Source organism: Acyrthosiphon pisum, chromosome A1, assembly GCF_005508785.2.
Source record: "Acyrthosiphon pisum isolate AL4f chromosome A1, pea_aphid_22Mar2018_4r6ur, whole genome shotgun sequence".
NCBI lineage: Eukaryota > Metazoa > Arthropoda > Insecta > Hemiptera > Aphididae > Acyrthosiphon > Acyrthosiphon pisum.
Genome location: NC_042494.1, coordinates 63,738,407 through 63,763,315, shown reverse-complemented (window position 1 = coordinate 63,763,315; position 24,909 = coordinate 63,738,407). Strand labels below are relative to the sequence as shown.

The window sequence follows — 24,909 nt, the reverse complement described above, 5'->3', positions numbered from 1 at the left end:
TAACCGTTCAATGTTTTCTACAACACCATATAAACATGTTTCTATAATATGTGAGAAACCATTTATTTTCAATATTAAATGGAACATATGTTTATAATATTTTAGTAACATGTAACTGTTCCATATTTCCTACAACATCTTAGAAACATGTTTCTATAATATAGAAGACACCATTTATTTTCAATATTGAATGGAACATATGTTTATAATATTTTAGTAACATGTAACTGATCCATATTTCCTACAACATCTTAGAACCATGTTTCTATAATATAGAAGACACCATTTATTTTCAAAATTTGATAGAACATACGTTAACAATGTGTTCAAAAGATGATTTTATAACATATTTCCAAGAACACTTAAACCACATATGACTAAAATGTGTATATGTTCTGAATGCTGTGTGGGATTCATTCCTGATTATCATGTGTTTAACACAATTGATTTTATACTTCTAAGTTTAATTTATAAGTGACAGAAATATAATATTCAACCTTTCATTGTAAAATGCCCTTCAAAAACACCATAATAATGATTTATAAACTTTTTAATATGGTATTTATGGAATTTAACAATTATATACTTCGCTTATAACAGAGAGTAATATTCTTGCATTGGAAAATAACTCTGAACTACTTTTAAACCCTATATAAATTAAAGAAATCCAGTGATCGAATAAATGCATGATATTTTTTATGGTACATTGATATTTGGAGCTAGAATAATTTGGTGGCAAATATGAATTTATCAGTTCTGAGAAAATAATGAAGAGTTAAGTAATACTATTAATTGTACAAAATTATACATGTATATATGGAAATTTATTCTGTCATTTAATCTACAATGTATTACACTCATAAAATATTACATATACTAATAATATACCATTCAAATTTAAATCGGACGACCAAAGAAGACGTTAACTGTAATGAACAGAGCTCATGTATTTTCCATTGATGCAAGTCCGGTAAAAGTGTATATTTTTGTTTGCAAAAAACGCATCGGCTTGAAACTCAATATACAGGGCCGGACTGGGTAGGGTCCGGCCCATTATCCCAAATATAATTGCGGCCCTATTCTCTGACCATAGGCGTAATTAGTTGGGAGCTAAAGGGGGGCTTAGCCACCAACATTTTTTTTTGCCCCCCAAATAATATACCTAATATAATAAAAGATATATTATAAAAGAGAGTCATCTGAGAATCATTTATGATTTATTCGTTATAGAAACTGGAACCATTTGAGTTTTTTTATATTTACTATTTAGGTAGGTTTTTTATACATTATTGTACTTTGTGTCATTGTAGTTCTTTATAGTATAATATGTGTTAAGTAAAAATTATAATTGAGTGTACAAAAGCACAATTTTCATTCTGTTAATTGTTTATTCAAATAAAAGTACCAATTGAATTTTAAAAGCATCTGTAATTGAAATTTAATATGGAAAGTATAACATTGTGACTATAGTTAATACTTTAGTTACCTCCATTATCTTGATATATGCATATCTAGCTAAATAGAAAAACAATAAAAATAATTAACTTATTCTAATAAGTATAATTAGTATAAAATGTCAAGATAAAAGTTTTAATAAAAGCGATGAAGAATTTTTTATGATTTCCAAGACTTTTTCTGCGCCCCCTTTCACTTATCATTGATCACTTATCAATTATCATTAACGACGATTAAGACGATATCGATTTATTATAACTAATAACTAAACACGTCTACATTAATATATGCTAATATACGCTATGCCAAATGACTATGTTGCTATGTCTCATATTAATATATTATAATCCCATTATGTCGCATTACTATATTTAATATTTACTTATGTCCCTACCGATATAATTGTACTAACAAGGCACCGGCCCAAAACCCAGCCAAAGACAGCGGCCCACTGTCCTCTAGGACAGTAGACCACTGGGCCAGTCCGGCCCTGTCAATATAAAGTACCTATCTGAAAATTGAACACACACATTAGTATTTCAAAATCCAATTGATATTCATTTTATACTATTGAATGTAATAACATTCTTTGAATATAAAATGAAGAATGTATTTATAGGTTATAATGTTTTTTGATTAGACCCAAATAATTAATAAAAAATTTCCAAAGCAATTCATTTCTGATTATCATGTGTTAAACACAGTTGATTTTATACTTCTAAGTTTAATTTATAAGTGACAGAAATATAATATTAAACCTTTTATTGTAAAATGCCCTTCAAAAACACAATAATAATGATTTATAAACTTTTTAATATGGTATTTATGGAATTTAACAATTATATACTTCGCTTATAACAGAGAGTAATATTCTTGTATTGGAAAATAACTCTGAACTACTTTTAAACCCTATATAAATTAAAGGAATCCAGTGATCGAATAAATGCATGATAATTTTTTTGGTACATTGATATTTAGAGCTAGAATAATTTGATGGCAAATTTGAATTAATCAGTTCTGAGAAATAATGACGGGTTTAGTAATACTATTAATTGTATAAAATTATACATGTATATATGGAAATTCTTTCTGTCATTTACTCTACGATGTATTACACTCATAAAATATTACATATACTAATAATATACCTTTCAAATTTAAATCGGACGATCAAAGAAGACGTTAACTGTAATGAACGGAGCTCATGTATTTTTCCATTCATGTTAGTCCAGTAAAAGTGTATATTCTTGTTTGCAAAAAACGCATCGGCTTGAAATTCAATATAAAGTACCTATCTGAAAATTGAACACACACATTAGTATTTCAAAATCCAATTGATATTCATTTTATACTATTGAATGTAATAACATTCTTTGAATATAAAATGAAGAATGTATTTATAGGTTATAATGTTTTTTGATTAGACCCAAATAATTAATAAAAAATTTCCAAAGCAATTCATTTCTGATTATCATGTGTTTAACACAGTTGATTTTATACTTTTAAGTTTAATTTATAAGTGACAGAAATATAATATTCAACGTTTTATTGTAAAATGCCCTTCAAAAACACAATAATAATGATTTATAAACTTTTTAATATGGTATTTATGGAATTTAACAATAATATACTTCGCTTATAACAGAGAGTAATATTCTTGTATTGGAAAATACTTCTGAACTACTTTTAAACACTATGTAAATTAAATAGAACCAGTGATCGAATAAAAGCATGATAATTTTTTTGGTACATTGATATTTAGAGCTAGAATAATTTGATGGCAAATTTGAATTAATCAGTTCTGAGAAAAATAATGAAGGGTTAAGTAATATTTAATTTGCTATGCAATTCATTCCTGATTATCATGTGTTTGACACAATTGAGTTTAGACTTCTAAGTTTAATTTATAAGCGACAAAAATTTAATATTCAACCTTTTATTGTAAAATGTCCTTCAAAAACACAATTATAATGATTTATAAACTTCTTAATATGGTATTTATGGAATTTATCAATAATATACTTCGTTTATAACAGAGAGTAATATTCTTGTATTGGAAAATAATTCTGAACTACTTTTTTAACCCTATGTAAATTAAATAGAACCAGTGATCGAATAAATGCTTGTTATTTTTTTTGGTTTATTGATATTAAGAGCTAGAATAATTTGGTGTCAAATTTGAATTTATCAGCTCTGAGAAATAATGACGGGTTAAGTAATACTATTAATTGTATAAAATTATACATGTATATATGGAAATTTATTCTGTCATTTACTCTACGATGTATTACACTCATAAAATATTACATATACTAATAATATACCTTTCAAATTTAAATCGGACGATCAAAGAAGACGTTAACTGTAATGAACAGAGCTCATGTATTTTTCCATTGATGTTAGTCCAGTAAAAGTGTATATTCTTGTTTGCAAAAAACGCATCGGCTTGAAACTCAATATAAAGTACCTATCTGAAAATTGAACACACACATTAGTATTTCAAAATCCAATTGATAATCATTTTCTACTATTGAATGTAATAACATTCTTTGAATATAAAATTAAGAATGTATTTATAGGTTATAATGTTTTTTGATTAGACCCAAATAATTAATAAAAAATTTCCAAAGCAATTCATTTCTGATTATCATGTGTTAAACACAGTTGATTTTATACTTCTAAGTTTAATTTATAAGTGACAGAAATATAATATTAAACCTTTTATTGTAAAATGCCCTTCAAAAACACCATAATAATGATTTAAAAACTTATTAATATGGTATTTATGGAATTTAACAATAATATACTTCGCTTATAACAGAGAGTAATATTCTTGTATTAGAAAATACTTCTGAACTACTTTTAAACACTATGTAAATTAAATAGAACCAGTGATCGAATAAAAGCATGATAATTTTTTTGGTACATTAATATTTAGAGCTAGAATAATTTGATGGCAAATATGAATTAATCAGTTCTGAGAAAAATAATGAAGGGTTAAATAATATTTAATTTGCTATGCAATTCATTCCTGATTATCATGTGTTTGACACAATTGAGTTTAGACTTCTAAGTTTAATTTATAAGTGAAAGAAATATAATATTCAACCTTTTATTGTAAAATGCCCTTCAAAAACACAATAATAATGATTTATAAACTTTTTAATATGGTATTTATGGAATTTAACAATAATATACTTCGCTTATAACAGAGAGTAATATTCTTGTATTGGAAAATACTTCTGAACTACTTTTAAACCCTACGTAAATTAAATAGAACCAGTGATCGAATAAAAGCATGATAATTTTTTTGGTTTATTGATATTAAGAGCTAGAATAATTTGGTGTCAAATTTGAATTTATCAGTTCTGAGAAATATTGACGGGTTTAGTAATACTATTAATTGTATAAAATTATACATGTATATATGGAAATTCTTTCTGTCATTTACTCTACGATGTATTACACTCATAAAATATTACATATACTAATAATATACCTTTCAAATTTAAATCGGATGATCAAAGAAGACGTTAACTGTAATGAACGGAGCTCATGTATTTTTCCATTCAAAGTTAGTCCAGTAAAAGTGTATATTCTTGTTTGCAAAAAACACATCGGCTTGAAACTCAATATAAAGTACCTATCTGAAAATTGAACACACACATTAGTATTTCAAAATCCAATTGATATTCATTTTATACTATTGAATGTAATAACATTCTTTGAATATAAAATGAAGAATGTATTTATAGGTTATAATGTTTTTTGATTAGACCCAAATAATTAATAAAAAATTTCCAAAGCAATTCATTTCTGATTATCATGTGTTAAACACAGTTGATTTTATACTTCTAAGTTTAATTTATAAGTGACAGAAATATAATATTAAACCTTTTATTGTAAAATGCCCTTCAAAAACACAATAATAATGATTTATAAACTTTTTAATATGGTATTTATGGAATTTAACAATTATATACTTCGCTTATAACAGAGAGTAATATTCTTGTATGGAAAAATACTCTGAACTACTTTTAAACCCTATATAAATTAAAGAAATCCAGTGATCGAATAAATGCATGATAATTTTTTGGTACATTGATATTTAGAGCTAGAATAATTTGATGGCAAATTTGAATTAATCAGTTCTGAAAAAAAAAAATGAATGTTTAAGTAATATTAAATTTGCTATGCAATTCATTCCTGATTATCATGTGTTTAACACAATTGATTTTATACTTCTAAGTTTAATTTATAAGTGACAGAAATATAATATTCAACCTTTCATTGTAAAATGCCCTTCAAAAACACCATAATAATGATTTATAAACTTTTTAATATGGTATTTATGGAATTTAACAATAATATACTTCGCTTATAACAGAGAGTAATATTCTTGTATTGGAAAATACTTCTGAACTACTTTTAAACCCTATGTAAATTAAATAGAACCAGTGATCGAATAAAAGCATGATATTTTTTATGGTACATTGATATTTGGAGCTAGAATAATTTGGTGGCAAATATGAATTTATCAGTTCTGAGAAAATAATGAAGGGTTAAATAATATTTAATTTGCTATGCAATTCATTCCTGATTATCATGTGTTTGACACAATTGAGTTTAGACTTCTAAGTTTAATTTATAAGTGACAGAAATATAATATTCAACCTTTTATTGTAAAATGCCCTTCAAAAACACAATAATAATGATTTATAAACTTTTTAATATGGTATTTATGGAATTTAACAATAATATACTTCGCTTATAACAGAGAGTAATATTCTTGTATTGGAAAATACTTCTGAACTACTTTTAAACGCTATGTAAATTAAATAGAACCAGTGATCGAATAAAAGCATGATAATTTTTTTGGTTTATTGATATTAAGAGCTAGAATAATTTGGTGTCAAATTTGAATTTATCAGTTCTGAGAAATAATGACGGGTTTAGTAATACTATTAATTGTATAAAATTATACATGTATATATGGAAATTCTTTCTGTCATTTACTCTACGATGCATTACACTCATAAAATATTACATATACTAATAATATACCTTTCAAATTTAAATCGGACGATCAAAGAAGACGTTAACTGTAATGAACGGAGCTCATGTATTTTTCCATTCATGTTAGTCCAGTAAAAGTGTATATTCTTGTTTGCAAAAAACGCATCGGCTTGAAATTCAATATAAAGTACCTATCTGAAAATTGAACACACACATTAGTATTTCAAAATCCAATTGATATTCATTTTATACTATTGAATGTAATAACATTCTTTGAATATAAAATGAAGAATGTATTTATAGGTTATAATGTTTTTTGATTAGACCCAAATAATAAATAAAAAATTTCCAAAGCAATTCATTTCTGATTATCATGCGTTAAACACAGTTGATTTTATACTTCTAAGTTTAATTTATAAGTGACACAAATATAATATTCAACCTTTTATTGTAAAATGCCCTTCAAAAACACCATAATAATGATTTATAAACTTATTAATATGGTATTTATGGAATTTAACAATAATATACTTCGCTTATAACAGAGAGTAATATTCTTGTATTGGAAAATACTTCTGAACTACTTTTAAACACTATGTAAATTAAATAGAACCAGTGATCGAATAAAAGTATGATAATTTTTTTGGTACATTGATATTTAGAGCTAGGATAATTTGATGGCAAATTTGAATTAATCAGTTCTGAGAAAAATAATGAAGGGTTAAGAATTATTATTAATGTTTTAACATTATACATGTTATATGGATATTTTATTCTGTCGTTTTATCTACAATGTATTACACTCATAAAATATTACATATACTAATAATATACCATTCAAATTTAAATCGGACGACCAAAGAAAACGTTTACTGTAATGAACGGAGCTCATGTATTTTTCCATTGATGTAAGTCCGCTAAAAGTGTATATTCTTGTTTGCAAAAAACGCGTCGGCTTGAAACTCAATATAAAGTACATATCTGAAAATTGAATACACACATTACTATTTCAAAATCCAATTGATATTCATTTTCTACTATTGATTGTAATGTCATTGTTTGAATATAAAATGAAGAATGTATTTATAGGTTATAATGTTTTTTGATTAGACCCAAATAATAAAGAAAAAATTTCCAAAGCAATTCATTTCTGATTATCATGTGTTAAACACAGTTGATTTTATACTTCTAAGTTTAATTTATAAGTGACAGAAATATAATATTAAACCTTTTATTGTAAAATGCCCTTCAAAAACACCATAATAATGATTTATAAACTTTTTAATATGGTATTTATGGAATTTAACAATAATATACTTCGCTTATAACAGAGAGTAATATTCTTGTATTGGAAAATACTTCTGAACTACTTTTAAACCCTATGTAAATTAAATAGAACCAGTGATCGAATAAAAGCATGATATTTTTTATGGTACATTGATATTTGGAGCTAGAATAATTTGATGGCAAATTTGAATTAATCAGTTCTGAGAAAAAAAATGAATGTTTAAGTAATATTAAATTTGCTATGCAATTCATTCCTGATTATCATGTGTTTAACACAATTGATTTTATACTTCTAAGTTTAATTTATAAGTGACAGAAATATAATATTAAACCTTTTATTGTAAAATGCCCTTCAAAAACACAATAATAATGATTTATAAACTTTTTAATATGGTATTTATGGAATTTAACAATTATATACTTCGCTTATAACAGAGAGTAATATTCTTGTATTGGAAAATAACTCTGAACTACTTTTAAACCCTATATAAATTAAAGAAATCCAGTGATCGAATAAATGCATGATAATTTTTTTGGTACATTGATATTTAGAGCTAGAATAATTTGATGGCAAATTTGAATTAATCAGTTCTGAGAAAAAAAATGAATGTTTAAGTAATATTAAATTTGCTATGCAATTCATTCCTGATTATCATGTGTTTAACACAATTGATTTTATACTTCTAAGTTTAATTTATAAGTGACAGAAATATAATATTCAACCTTTCATTGTAAAATGCCCTTCAAAAACACCATAATAATGATTTATAAACTTATTAATATGGTATTTATGGAATTTAACAATAATATACTTCGCTTATAACAGAGAGTAATATTCTTGTATTGGAAAATACTTCTGAACTACTTTTAAACCCTATATTAATTAAAGGAATCCACTGATCGAATAAATGCATGATAATTTTTTTTGTACATTGATAGCATGGGTCAGAATAATTTGTTTTCAAATTTAAAGTAATAAGTTCTGAGAAATAATGACGGGTTTAGTAATACTATTAATTGTATAAAATTATACATGTATATATGGAAATTCTTTCAGTCATTTACTCTACGATGTATTACACTCATAAAATATTACATATACTAATAATATACCTTTCAAATTTAAATCGGACGATCAAAGAAGACGTAAACTGTAATGAACGGAGCTCATGTATTTTTCCATTCATGTTAGTCCAGTAAAAGTGTATATTCTTGTTTGCAAAAAACACATCGGCTTGAAACTCAATATAAAGTACCTATCTGAAAATTGAACACACACATTAGTATTTCAAAATCCAATTGATATTCATTTTATACTATTGAATGTAATAACATTCTTTGAATATAAAATGAAGAATGTATTTAAAGGTTATAAAGTTTTTTGATTAGACCCAATAATTAATAAAAATTTCCAAAGCAATTCATTTCTGATTATCATGTGTTAAACACAGTTGATTTATACTTCTAGTTTAATTTATAAGTGACAGAAATATAATATTAAACCTTTTATTGTAAAATGCCCTTCAAAAACACAATAATAATGATTTATAAACTTTTTAATATGGTATTTATGGAATTTAACAATTATATACTTCGCTTATAACAGAGAGTAATATTCTTGTATTGGAAAATAACTCTGAACTACTTTTAAACACTATGTAAATTAAATAGAACCAGTGATCGAATAAAAGCATGATAATTTTTTTGGTACATTCATATTTAGAGCTAGAATAAATTGATGGCAAATATGAATTAATCAGTTCTGAGAAAAATAATGAAGGGTTAAATAATATTTAATTTGCTATGCAATTCATTCCTGATTATCATGTGTTTGACACAATTGAGTTTAGACTTCTAAGTTTAATTTATAAGTGAAAGAAATATAATATTCAACCTTTTATTGTAAAATGCCCTTCAAAAACACCAAAAATAATGAATTATAAACTTTTTAATATGGTATTTATGGAATTTAACAATAATATACTTCGCTTATAACAGAGAGTAATATTCTTGTATTGGAAAATACTTCTGAACTACTTTTAAACACTATGTAAATTAAATAGAACCAGTGATCGAATAAAAGCATGATAATTTTTTTGGTACATTAATATTTAGAGCTAGAATAATTTGATGGCAAATATGAATTAATCAGTTCTGAGAAAAATAATGAAGGGTTAAATAATATTTAATTTGCTATGCAATTCATTCCTGATTATCATGTGTTTGACACAATTGAGTTTAGACTTCTAAGTTTAATTTATAAGTGAAAGAAATATAATATTCAACCTTTTATTGTAAAATGCCCTTCAAAAACACAATAATAATGATTTATAAACTTTTTAATATGGTATTTATGGAATTTAACAATAATATACTTCGCTTATAACAGAGAGTAATATTCTTGTATTGGAAAATACTTCTGAACTACTTTTAAACCCTATGTAAATTAAATAGAACCAGTGATCGAATAAAAGCATGATAATTTTTTTGGTTTATTGATATTAAGAGCTAGAATAATTTGGTGTCAAATTTGAATTTATCAGTTCTGAGAAATAATGACGGGTTTAGTAATACTATTAATTGTATAAAATTATACATGTATATATGGAAATTCTTTCCGTCATTTACTCTACGATGTATTACACTCATAAAATATTACATATACTAATAATATACCTTTCAAATTTAAATCGGATGATCAAAGAAGACGTTAACTGTAATGAACGGAGCTCATGTATTTTTCCATTCATGTTAGTCCAGTAAAAGTGTATATTCTTGTTTGCAAAAAACGCATCGGCTTGAAATTCAATATAAAGTACCTATCTGAAAATTGAACACACACATTAGTATTTCAAAATCCAATTGATATTCATTTTATACTATTGAATGTAATAACATTCTTTGAATATAAAATGAAGAATGTATTTATAGGTTATAATGTTTTTTGATTAGACCCAAATAATTAATAAAAAATTTCCAAAGCAATTCATTTCTGATTATCATGTGTTAAACACAGTTGATTTTATACTTCTAAGTTTAATTTGTAAGTGACAGAAATATAATATTAAACCTTTTATTGTAAAATGCCCTTCAAAAACACAATAATAATGATTTATAAACTTTTTAATATGGTATTTATGGAATTTAACAATTATATACTTCGCTTATAACAGAGAGTAATATTCTTGTATTGGAAAATAACTCTGAACTACTTTTAAACACTATGTAAATTAAATAGAACCAGTGATCGAATAAAAGCATGATAATTTTTTTGGTACATTAATATTTAGAGCTAGAATAATTTGATGGCAAATATGAATTAATCAGTTCTGAGAAAAATAATGAAGGGTTAAATAATATTTAATTTGCTATGCAATTCATTCCTGATTATCATGTGTTTGACACAATTGAGTTTAGACTTCTAAGTTTAATTTATAAGTGAAAGAAATATAATATTCAACCTTTTATTGTAAAATGCCCTTCAAAAACACAATAATAATGATTTATAAACTTTTTAATATGGTATTTATGGAATTTAACAATAATATACTTCGCTTATAACAGAGAGTAATATTCTTGTATTGGAAAATACTTCTGAACTACTTTTAAACCCTATGTAAATTAAATAGAACCAGTGATCGAATAAAAGCATGATAATTTTTTTGGTTTATTGATATTAAGAGCTAGAATAATTTGGTGTCAAATTTGAATTTATCAGTTCTGAGAAATAATGACGGGTTTAGTAATACTATTAATTGTATAAAATTATACATGTATATATGGAAATTCTTTCTGTCATTTACTCTACGATGTATTACACTCATAAAATATTACATATACTAATAATATACCTTTCAAATTTAAATCGGATGATCAAAGAAGACGTTAACTGTAATGAACGGAGCTCATGTATTTTTCCATTCATGTTAGTCCAGTAAAAGTGTATATTCTTGTTTGCAAAAAACGCATCGGCTTGAAATTCAATATAAAGTACCTATCTGAAAATTGAACACACACATTAGTATTTCAAAATCCAATTGATATTCATTTTATACTATTGAATGTAATAACATTCTTTGAATATAAAATGAAGAATGTATTTATAGGTTATAATGTTTTTTGATTAGACCCAAATAATTAATAAAAAATTTCCAAAGCAATTCATTTCTGATTATCATGTGTTAAACACAGTTGATTTTATACTTCTAAGTTTAATTTGTAAGTGACAGAAATATAATATTAAACCTTTTATTGTAAAATGCCCTTCAAAAACACAATAATAATGATTTATAAACTTTTTAATATGGTATTTATGGAATTTAACAATTATATACTTCGCTTATAACAGAGAGTAATATTCTTGTATTGGAAAATAACTCTGAACTACTTTTAAACACTATGTAAATTAAATAGAACCAGTGATCGAATAAAAGCATGATAATTTTTTTGGTACATTCATATTTAGAGCTAGAATAAATTGATGGCAAATATGAATTAATCAGTTCTGAGAAAAATAATGAAGGGTTAAATAATATTTAATTTGCTATGCAATTCATTCCTGATTATCATGTGTTTGACACAATTGAGTTTAGACTTCTAAGTTTAATTTATAAGTGAAAGAAATATAATATTCAACCTTTTATTGTAAAATGCCCTTCAAAAACACCAAAAATAATGAATTATAAACTTTTTAATATGGTATTTATGGAATTTAACAATAATATACTTCGCTTATAACAGAGAGTAATATTCTTGTATTGGAAAATACTTCTGAACTACTTTTAAACCCTATGTAAATTAAATAGAACCAGTGATCGAATAAAAGCATGATAATTTTTTTGGTTTATTGATATTAAGAGCTAGAATAATTTGGTGTCAAATTTGAATTTATCAGTTCTGAGAAATAATGACGGGTTTAGTAATACTATTAATTGTATAAAATTATACATGTATATATGGAAATTCTTTCTGTCATTTACTCTACGATGTATTACACTCATAAAATATTACATATACTAATAATATACCTTTCAAATTTAAATCGGATGATCAAAGAAGACGTTAACTGTAATGAACGGAGCTCATGTATTTTTCCATTCATGTTAGTCCAGTAAAAGTGTATATTCTTGTTTGCAAAAAACGCATCGGCTTGAAATTCAATATAAAGTACCTATCTGAAAATTGAACACACACATTAGTATTTCAAAATCCAATTGATATTCATTTTATACTATTGAATGTAATAACATTCTTTGAATATAAAATGAAGAATGTATTTATAGGTTATAATGTTTTTTGATTAGACCCAAATAATTAATAAAAAATTTCCAAAGCAATTCATTTCTGATTATCATGTGTTAAACACAGTTGATTTTATACTTCTAAGTTTAATTTGTAAGTGACAGAAATATAATATTAAACCTTTTATTGTAAAATGCCCTTCAAAAACACAATAATAATGATTTATAAACTTTTTAATATGGTATTTATGGAATTTAACAATTATATACTTCGCTTATAACAGAGAGTAATATTCTTGTATTGGAAAATAACTCTGAACTACTTTTAAACACTATGTAAATTAAATAGAACCAGTGATCGAATAAAAGCATGATAATTTTTTTGGTACATTAATATTTAGAGCTAGAATAATTTGATGGCAAATATGAATTAATCAGTTCTGAGAAATAATGACGGGTTAAGTAATACTATTATTTGTACAAAATTATACATGTATATATGGAAATTTATTCTGTCATTTAATCTACAATGTATTACACTCATAAAATATTACATATACTAATAATATACCATTCAAATTTAAATCGGACGACCAAAGAAGACGTTAACTGTAATGAACAGAGCTCATGTATTTTCCATTGATGTAAGTCCGGTAAAAGTGTATATTTTTGTTTGCAAAAAACGCATCGGCTTGAAACTCAATATAAAGTACCTATCTGAAAATTGAACACACACATTAGTATTTCAAAATCCAATTGATATTCATTTTATACTATTGAATGTAATAACATTCTTTGAATATAAAATGAAGAATGTATTTATAGGTTATAATGTTTTTTGATTAGACCCAAATAATTAATAAAAAATTTCCAAAGCAATTCATTTCTGATTATCATGTGTTAAACACAGTTGATTTTATACTTCTAAGTTTAATTTATAAGTGACAGAAATATAATATTAAACCTTTTATTGTAAAATGCCCTTCAAAAACACCATAATAATGATTTATAAACTTATTAATATGGTATTTATGGAATTTAACAATAATATACTTCGCTTATAACAGAGAGTAATATTCTTGTATTAGAAAATACTTCTGAACTACTTTTAAACACTATGTAAATTAAATAGAACCAGTGATCGAATAAAAGCATGATAATTTTTTTGGTACATTAATATTTAGAATTAGAATAATATGATGGCAAATATGAATTAATCAGTTCTGAGAAAAATAATGAAGGGTTAAATAATATTTAATTTGCTATGCAATTCATTCCTGATTATCATGTGTTTGACACAATTGAGTTTAGACTTCTAAGTTTAATTTATAAGTGAAAGAAATATAATATTCAACCTTTTATTGTAAAATGCCCTTCAAAAACACAATAATAATGATTTATAAACTTTTTAATATGGTATTTATGGAATTTAACAATAATATACTTCGCTTATAACAGAGAGTAATATTCTTGTATTGGAAAATACTTCTGAACTACTTTTAAACCCTATGTAAATTAAATAGAACCAGTGATCGAATAAAAGCATGATAATTTTTTTGGTTTATTGATATTAAGAGCTAGAATAATTTGGTGTCAAATTTGAATTTATCAGTTCTGAGAAATAATGACGGGTTTAGTAATACTATTAATTGTATAAAATTATACATGTATATATGGAAATTCTTTCTGTCATTTACTCTACGATGTATTACACTCATAAAATATTACATATACTAATAATATACCTTTCAAATTTAAATCAGACGATCAAAGAAGACGTTAACTGTAATGAACGGAGCTCATGTATTTTTCCATTCATGTTAGTCCAGTAAAAGTGTATATTCTTGTTTGCAAAAAATGCATCAGCTTGAAATTCAATATAAAGTACCTATCTGAAAATTGAACACACACATTAGTATTTCAAAATCCAATTGATATTCATTTTATACTATTGAATGTAATAACATTCTTTGAATATAAAATGAAGAATGTATTTATAGGTTATAATTTTTTTTAATTAGACCCAAATAATAAAGAAAAAATTTCCAAAGCAATTCATTTCTGATTATCATGTTTTTAACACAGTTGATTTTATATTTCTATGTTTAATTTATAAGCGACAAAAATTTAATATTCAACCTTTTATTGTAAAATGTCCTTCAAAAACACAATTATAATGATTTATAAACTTCTTAATATGGTATTTATGGAATTTATCAATAATATACTTCGTTTATAACAGAGAGTAATATTCTTGTATTGGAAAATAATTCTGAACTACTTTTTTAACCCTATGTAAATTAAATAGAACCAGTGATCGAATAAATGCTTGTTATTTTTTTTGGTTTATTGATATTAAGAGCTAGAATAATTTGGTGTCAAATTTGAATTTATCAGCTCTGAGAAATAATGACGGGTTAAGTAATACTATTAATTGTATAAAATTATACATGTATATATGGAAATTTATTCTGTCATTTACTCTACGATGTATTACACTCATAAAATATTACATATACTAATAATATACCTTTCAAATTTAAATCGGACGATCAAAGAAGACGTTAACTGTAATGAACAGAGCTCATGTATTTTTCCATTGATGTTAGTCCAGTAAAAGTGTATATTCTTGTTTGCAAAAAACGCATCGGCTTGAAACTCAATATAAAGTACCTATCTGAAAATTGAACACACACATTAGTATTTCAAAATCCAATTGATATTCATTTTATACTATTGAATGTAATAACATTCTTTGAATATAAAATGAAGAATGTATTTATAGGTTATAATGTTTTTTGATTAGACCCAAATAATTAATAAAAAATTTCCAAAGCAATTCATTTCTGATTATCATGTGTTAAACACAGTTGATTTTATACTTCTAAGTTTAATTTATAAGTGACAGAAATATAATATTAAACCTTTTATTGTAAAATGCCCTTCAAAAACACCATAATAATGATTTATAAACTTATTAATATGGTATTTATGGAATTTAACAATAATATACTTCGCTTATAACAGAGAGTAATATTCTTGTATTAGAAAATACTTCTGAACTACTTTTAAACACTATGTAAATTAAATAGAACCAGTGATCGAATAAAAGCATGATAATTTTTTTGGTACATTAATATTTAGAGCTAGAATAATTTGATGGCAAATATGAATTAATCAGTTCTGAGAAAAATAATGAAGGGTTAAATAATATTTAATTTGCTATGCAATTCATTCCTGATTATCATGTGTTTGACACAATTGAGTTTAGACTTCTAAGTTTAATTTATAAGTGAAAGAAATATAATATTCAACCTTTTATTGTAAAATGCCCTTCAAAAACACAATAATAATGATTTATAAACTTTTTAATATGGTATTTATGGAATTTAACAATAATATACTTCGCTTATAACAGAGAGTAATATTCTTGTATTGGAAAATACTTCTGAACTACTTTTAAACCCTATGTAAATTAAATAGAACCAGTGATCGAATAAAAGCATGATAATTTTTTTGGTTTATTGATATTAAGAGCTAGAATAATTTGTTTTCAAATTTGAAGTAATCAGTTCTGAGAAATAATGACGGGTTTAGTAATACTATTAATTGTATAAAATTATACATGTATATATGGAAATTCTTTCAGTCATTTACTCTACGATGTATTACACTCATAAAATATTACATATACTAATAATATACCATTCAAATTTAAATCGGACGACCAAAGAAGACGTTAACTGTAATGAACGGAGCTCATGTATTTTTCCATTGATGTAAGTCCGGTAAAAGTGTATATTTTTGTTTGCAAAAAATGCGTCGGCTTGAAACTCAATATAAAGTACATATCTGAAAATTGAATACACACATTAGTATTTCAAAATCCAATTGATATTCATTTTATACTATTGAATGTAATGTCATTGTTTTAATATAAAATGAAGAATGTATTTATAGGTTATAATTTTTTTTAATTAGACCCAAATAATAAAGAAAAAATTTCCAAAGCAATTCATTTCTGATTATCATGTTTTAAACACAGTTGATTTTATACTTCTAAGTTTAATTTATAAGTGACAGAAATATAATATTAAACCTTTTATTGTAAAATGCCCTTCAAAAACACAATAATAATGATTTATAAACTTTTTATTATGGTATTTATGGAATTTAACAATTATATACTTTGCTTATAACAGAGAGTAATATTCTTGTATTGGAAAATAACTCTGAACTACTTTTAAACCCTATATAAATTAAAGAAATCCAGTGATCGAATAAATGCATGATAATTTTTTTGGTACATTGATATTTAGAGCTAGAATAATTTGATGGCAAATTTGAATTAATCAGTTCTGAGAAAAAAAATGAATGTTTAAGTAATATTAAATTTGCTATGCAATTCATTCCTGATTATCATGTGTTTAACACAATTGATTTTATACTTCTAAGTTTAATTTATAAGTGACAGAAATATAATATTCAACCTTTCATTGTAAAATGCCCTTCAAAAACACCATAATAATGATTTATAAACTTTTTGATATGGTATTTATGGAATTTAACAATAATATACTTCGCTTATAACAGAGAGTAATATTCTTGTATTGGAAAATACTTCTGAACTACTTTTAAACCCTATGTAAATTAAATAGAACCAGTGATCGAATAAAAGCATGATAATTTTTTTGGTTTATTGATATTAAGAGCTAGAATAATTTGGTGTCAAATTTGAATTTATCAGTTCTGAGAAATAATGACGGGTTTAGTAATACTATTAATTGTATAAAATTATACATGTATATATGGAAATTCTTTCTGTCATTTACTCTACGATGTATTACACTCATAAAATATTACATATACTAATAATATACCTTTCAAATTTAAATCAGACGATCAAAGAAGACGTTAACTGTAATGAACGGAGCTCATGTATTTTTCCATTCATGTTAGTCCAGTAAAAGTGTATATTCTTGTTTGCAAAAAATGCATCAGCTTGAAATTCAATATAAAGTACCTATCTGAAAATTGAACACACACATTAGTATTTCAAAATCCAATTGATATTCATTTTATACTATTGAATGTAATAACATTCTTTGAATATAAAATGAAGAATGTATTTATAGGTTATAATGTTTTTTGATTAGACCCAAATAATTAATAAAAAATTTCCAAAGCAATTCATTTCTGATTATCATGTGTTAAACACAGTTGATTTTATACTTCTAAGTTTAATTTATAAGTGACAGAAATATAATATTAAACCTTTTATTGTAAAATGCCCTTCAAAAACACAATAATAATGATTTATAAACTTTTTAATATGGTATTTATGGAATTTAACAATTATATACTTCGCTTATAACAGAGAGTAATATTCTTGTATTGGAAAATAACTCTGAACTACTTTTAAACCCTATATAAATTAAAGAAATCCAGTGATCGAATAAATGCATGATAATTTTTTTGGTACATTGATATTTAGAGCTAGAATAATTTGATGGCAAATTTGAATTAATCAGTTCTGAGAAATAATGACGGGTTAAGTAATACTATTATTTGTACAAAATTATACATGTATATATGGAAATTTATTCTGTCATTTAATCTACAATGTATTACACTCATAAAATATTACATATACTAATAATATACCATTCAAATTTAAATCGGACGACCAAAGAAGACGTTAACTGTAATGAACAGAGCTCATGTATTTTCCATTGATGTAAGTCCGGTAAAAGTGTATATTTTTGTTTGCAAAAAACGCATCGGCTTGAAACTCAATATAAAGTACCTATCTGAAAATTGAACACACACATTAGTATTTCAAAATCCAATTGATATTCATTTTATACTATTGAATGTAATAACATTCTTTGAATATAAAATGAAGAATGTATTTATAGGTTATAATGTTTTTTGATTAGACCCAAATAATTAATAAAAAATTTCCAAAGCAATTCATTTCTCATTATCATGTGTTAAACACAGTTGATTTTATACTTCTAAGTTTAATTTATAAGTGACAGAAATATAATATTAAACCTTTTATTGTAAAATGCCCTTCAAAAACACCATAATAATGATTTATAAACTTATTAATATGGTATTTATGGAATTTAACAATAATATACTTCGCTTATAACAGAGAGTAATATTCTTGTATTAGAAAATACTTCTGAACTACTTTTAAACACTATGTAAATTAAATAGAACCAGTGATCGAATAAAAGCATGATAATTTTTTTGGTACATTAATATTTAGAGCTAGAATAATTTGATGGCAAATATGAATTAATCAGTTCTGAGAAAAATAATGAAGGGTTAAATAATATTTAATTTGCTATGCAATTCATTCCTGATTATCATGTGTTTGACACAATTGAGTTTAGACTTCTAAGTTTAATTTATAAGTGAAAGAAATATAATATTCAACCTTTTATTGTAAAATGCCCTTCAAAAACACAATAATAATGATTTATAAACTTTTTAATATGGTATTTATGGAATTTAACAATAATATACTTCGCTTATAACAGAGAGTAATATTCTTGTATTGGAAAATACTTCTGAACTACTTTTAAACCCTATGTAAATTAAATAGAACCAGTGATCGAATAAAAGCATGATAATTTTTTTGGTTTATTGATATTAAGAGCTAGAATAATTTGTTTTCAAATTTGAAGTAATCAGTTCTGAGAAATAATGACGGGTTTAGTAATACTATTAATTGTATAAAATTATACATGTATATATGGAAATTCTTTCAGTCATTTACTCTACGATGTATTACACTCATAAAATATTACATATACTAATAATATACCTTTCAAATTTAAATCGGATGATCAAAGAAGACGTTAACTGTAATGAACGGAGCTCATGTATTTTTCCATTCAAAGTTAGTCCAGTAAAAGTGTATATTCTTGTTTGCAAAAAACACATCGGCTTGAAACTCAATATAAAGTACCTATCTGAAAATTGAACACACACATTAGTATTTCAAAATCCAATTGATATTCATTTTATACTATTGAATGTAATAACATTCTTTGAATATAAAATGAAGAATGTATTTATAGGTTATAATGTTTTTTGATTAGACCCAAATAATTAATAAAAAATTTCCAAAGCAATTCATTACTGATTATCATGTGTTAAACACAGTTGATTTTATACTTCTAAGTTTAATTTATAAGTGACAGAAATATAATATTAAACCTTTTATTGTAAAATGCCCTTCAAAAACACAATAATAATGATTTATAAACTTTTTAATATGGTATTTATGGAATTTAACAATAATATACATCGCTTATAACAGAGAGTAATATTCTTGTATTGGAAAATACTTCTGAACTACTTTTAAACACTATGTAAATTAAATAGAACCAGTGATCGAATAAAAGCATGATAATTTTTTTGGTACATTGATATTTAGAGCTAGAATAATTTGATGGCAAATTTGAATTAATCAGTTCTGAGAAAAATAATGAAGGGTTAAGTAATATTTAATTTGCTATGCAATTCATTCCTGATTATCATGTGTTTAACACAATTGATTTTAGACTTCTAAGTTTAATTTATAAGTGACAGAAATATAATATTCAACCTTTCATTGTAAAATGCCCTTCAAAAACACCATAATAATGATTTATAAACTTATTAATATGGTATTTATGGAATTTAACAATAATATACTTCGCTTATAACAGAGAGTAATTTTCTTGTATTGGAAAATAATTCTGAACTACTTTTAAACCCTATATAAATTAAATAGAATCCACTGATCGAATAAATGCATGATAATTTTTTTTGTACATTGATAGCATGGGTCAGAATAATTTGTTTTCAAATTTGAAGTAATCAGTTCTGAGAAATAATGACGGGTTTAGTAATACTATTAATTGTATAAAATTATACATGTATATATGGAAATTCTTTCTGTCATTTACTCTACGATGTATTACACTCATAAAATATTACATATACTAATAATATACCTTTCAAATTTAAATCGGACGATCAAAGAAGACGTTAACTGTAATGAACGGAGCTCATGTATTTTTCCATTCATGTTAGTCCAGTAAAAGTGTATATTCTTGTTTGCAAAAAACGCATCGGCTTGAAACTCAATATAAAGTACCTATCTGAAAATTGAACACACACATTAGTATTTCAAAATCCAATTGATATTCATTTTATACTATTGAATGTAATAACATTCTTTGAATATAAAATGAAGAATGTATTTATAGTAGGGTGGTCCTAGTCTATAAGGTATGAATTTCTAATTATGTCTTTTCTTAAATTATACTTTTTAATAATCTTCGAATACACTTAAAAATGATGTACAAGAAGTTCCATGTGAATTGAACAAGGTAAACCCGTGCCACAAAAGAGTTGAAATTGTCTATATCTATTTTTTTTATGAAAATAGCATATTTTTCTTAGATTTTAAGCATAGTATATTAAATAATGATTCTATAAAAAAAAAACAATATTACATAATTTGTTAAGAAAAATATTTTATATTATTTATAATCTTATGCATTTTTTCATAAACTTAATATTTATCTCGAAAATTATATTTTAAAAATAATAATTACAAAAATCTTGCAAAAAAAAAAAAAAAATATTATTTATTTTGTCGAAAAGTAAATATTAACATCAGAATAATATTAGTAAAATATTTGTTGATATAAAATTACGCTAAATATACCAGGACACCGATAACGAGACAATATTCTTATGATTATTATTTCAACGGTATTTTCTAATCTAAAGTTTGAACATTGAACAGACCGATAAGTAATATTGTGACCGTCTGTTAGTTACTATTAGAATTGAACACTAGTCTACACTCTACAGTGCTATATCAGCGTATCACAAACCCGAGTGCCACTACATATTAACTGTTTATTGTTAAATTATATTTAAATAAAAAAATTTTCATTTTTTTTGTGTTTAAATTATTATAATGGCTTCAAGAAAGAGTTTACGTAAAGATTCTCATACATTTTTAATTGGCTATACATCAAATCAAATTGTCGGTAGCAAATTACCATCTATAAGACAGGCGTTATCGGTTCTTTTTTACAACATGCGTGAAGTTCGTCTTAATTTAAACGAAAGTGCGAAATTAGTAATAAAAGAGGTAAGTGTTTTTTGGCAAAAGGCACGTATACCGGTTAGTGCTGAACAATATTGTGCCATAAAGCTTCAAAAATTATATAACGAATGGAGAAATTTGCAAAAGTTGCAATATAGAAAAACAGACACACAACTTAAAAAAAATGAAGAATTCAGCATGATATTAGATGATTTATTTGACATTGCTCAAGCTGATGCTCTTGAAGTTATAAAAATAAAAGAAGACAGGGATTTTCTAATATCACAGAGGCAAAAAGGTCGTCCTGGATCCATGTTGGGGATTGATCTAAAAATAATTAATAAAGAAAAAAGAGCCGAGGAAAGATTAAAAATTGTTGAGGAAAGACGAAAAAGAACTTATGAAGAATCGGAGATCCACGGTCAGTAAAATTATTACATAACAGTGAATATTATGTATTCATTTTTATTATTTGTATTTATTTTTTGCATATATTTTAGATACATTTGTGGAAATGAGTACGTCATCAACCGATGAGTCTACTATAGAAGATGAAGAGTTTGATAAGCCCGGTCCATCTACAAAATACTTTAAACAACCACATAGAGGAAATATTAATTTCATCACATCGAAACTTGCATCTGCATTAGATAAATGCAAGCTTAGCGACAGAGATGCCGTTCACATTTTAATTTCAACAGCAGAAGCATTAGGTGAGGATGTTAATAAATTAATTATAAATAGAACATCAATTCGAAATACACGTTTACGTTTTCGAAAAGAGCGCGCAGAGAATATCCGTAAAGAATATAAACTGTCAATCGATGATGCAGTTATTCTTCACTGGGATGGAAAGCTATTACCTGCGTTAACGGGGCAAAAAAATGTTGATAGACTTCCCATCGTAGTTTCGTGTAATGGTTGTGATCAATTACTTGGAGTCCCAGCTCTTGATACTGGAACAGGGATTGACCAAGCAGATGCAATTTTTCAAATGCTTAATGATTGGTGCATCACAGAAAATGTTCAAGCTTTTTGTTGTGATACTACGGCTTCAAACACAGGCCGAAGGTTAGGTGCTTGTGTACTATTGGAAAATTACTTAGAGCGTAACATTTTACATTTACCATGTCGTCACCATATTTATGAGTTAGTTTTAAAATGTGTTTTTGATACAAAACTATGCACGACATCTGGTCCAGATGTACCAATATTTAAAAGGTTTCAACAATATTGGGGCAACCTAAATACCGAAAAATTTGAACCTGGAACTATAAATGAGTTTATACAAAAAAATGTGAGTGATGTGCGTTCTGATATAATTAATTTTGTAATTGATTATTTACAAATTAAACAACCCAGGGAAGATTATAGAGAGTTGTTGGAATTGACGATTATTTTTCTTGGGGGAGTGCCCCCTCGAGGAATTTCTTTAAGAGTACCCGGAGCCATCCATCATGCCAGATGGATGGCAAAAGCTATATACTGTTTGAAAATATTTTTATTCCGAAGTCAATTTCGTTTAACACAGAGAGAAGAAATGTCTATTGCCAGTGTGTGTGTCTTCATTATTCGACTATACATAAAAGCCTGGTTTGTTGCACCTATGGCTTCGAGAGCACCTTACCAAGATCTAAATTTTTTAAAAGATTTAATAAGATACCAGTCTATTGATAAAAGTATATCTGAAGTCACAATTAAAAAAATGTGTGGCCATTTGTGGTATCTATCACCCGAGGCAGCTGCGTTATCGTTTTTCGATCCACACGTACCAGTAGACACAAAAAGAAAAATGATAGCAGCTCTTAATATGGATACAGAAGAAGATAATATAAACCGATATGTTTTGAACCCAAAAGAGTCTATTGGTATATTAAATAAAGGCCTTGAAGATTTTATTTGTGTGAGCTCAATGCAATTCTTTAAACGTTTCAAAATAAATACTGACTTTCTTACGACTGACCCATCAAAATGGAACGATGATGAACATTTTAAAAAATCTACTGCTATTGTCACCAACATAAATGTAGTCAATGATATTGCTGAAAGAGGAGTTAAACTTATAGAGGAATACAATACAAAAATTACCAATGATGAAACTCAAAAACAATATTTGCTCCAAGTTGTGTGTGACTACCGTAATAAATACCCAGACTCCAAGAAGAGTACTATTTTACAAAAAAAGTTTTAAAAAAATTGAATCTTTGAGTATAAACATTAATAAAATAAATTTTTTTTTTTAAATATGAACATTTTATTCACAATATTAATTAATGTAATTTTTTTCAAAAAATATTTGTTTTATGAAAAATGTATAAGATTAAAAAATACACAAAATTTTATTTCAAAAAAATTATGTTCTTATACTTTTTTCGATACAGTCATTATTATTTGTGATATACTTGAAAAACATATCAAACGATGTTGTTTTCTACAAGACATGGATTCGCAACTTCAACCCTTTTGTGGCACGGGTTAATATTGTCCGATTCTCCTAAAACTTTTTATACATCGTTTTTATAAGTATTCAAACCAATTTAGGTTGTATAATTAACACATTTTCAAAGTTCAGTTTTAAGGACCACCCTAGTATCTATAACAGTTATTATATAAGAATAACCCTTATTTTCATCAGAATAATTTCTCATTATAACTAAATCAGCAGCCCATAAATCGTCAATACCTTTAGTAAAAATTCTTCGTTTAGTAAATTTTTTTCTAACTAGTTTATGAAGTTCTTTAGCTAATATCATTTTATCTGTATCATTTAATTTTTTATTGGAAATA

At 25.2% G+C, this 24,909-nt stretch overlaps 2 protein-coding genes across 2 annotated transcripts in view; both read left to right on the top strand.

The window, feature by feature from the left end:
* Positions 1 to 24,909, top strand: part of Hibadh (3-hydroxyisobutyrate dehydrogenase) — a 78,178-nt gene that overhangs the window by 31,401 nt on the left and 21,868 nt on the right.
* LOC100568550 lies at positions 21,887 to 24,288 on the top strand. The gene is made up of 3 exons (XM_016800415.2): positions 21,887 to 22,543; positions 22,623 to 22,764; positions 24,179 to 24,288. Exons 1-3 carry the CDS (start codon positions 21,991 to 21,993, stop codon positions 24,186 to 24,188), a joined length of 705 nt encoding a protein of 234 aa, XP_016655904.1. The 5' UTR covers positions 21,887 to 21,990; the 3' UTR covers positions 24,189 to 24,288.

Bases quoted from the DNA above. Each gene is read 5' to 3' on its own strand.
- LOC100568550 (XM_016800415.2), top strand. From the start codon at position 21,991: ATGGCTTCAAGAAAGAGTTTACGTAAAGATTCTCATACATTTTTAATT. The intron at 22,544-22,622 runs GTCAGTAAAATT...CATATATTTTAG, and splicing joins TGAAGAATCGGAGATCCACG to ATACATTTGTGGAAATGAGT.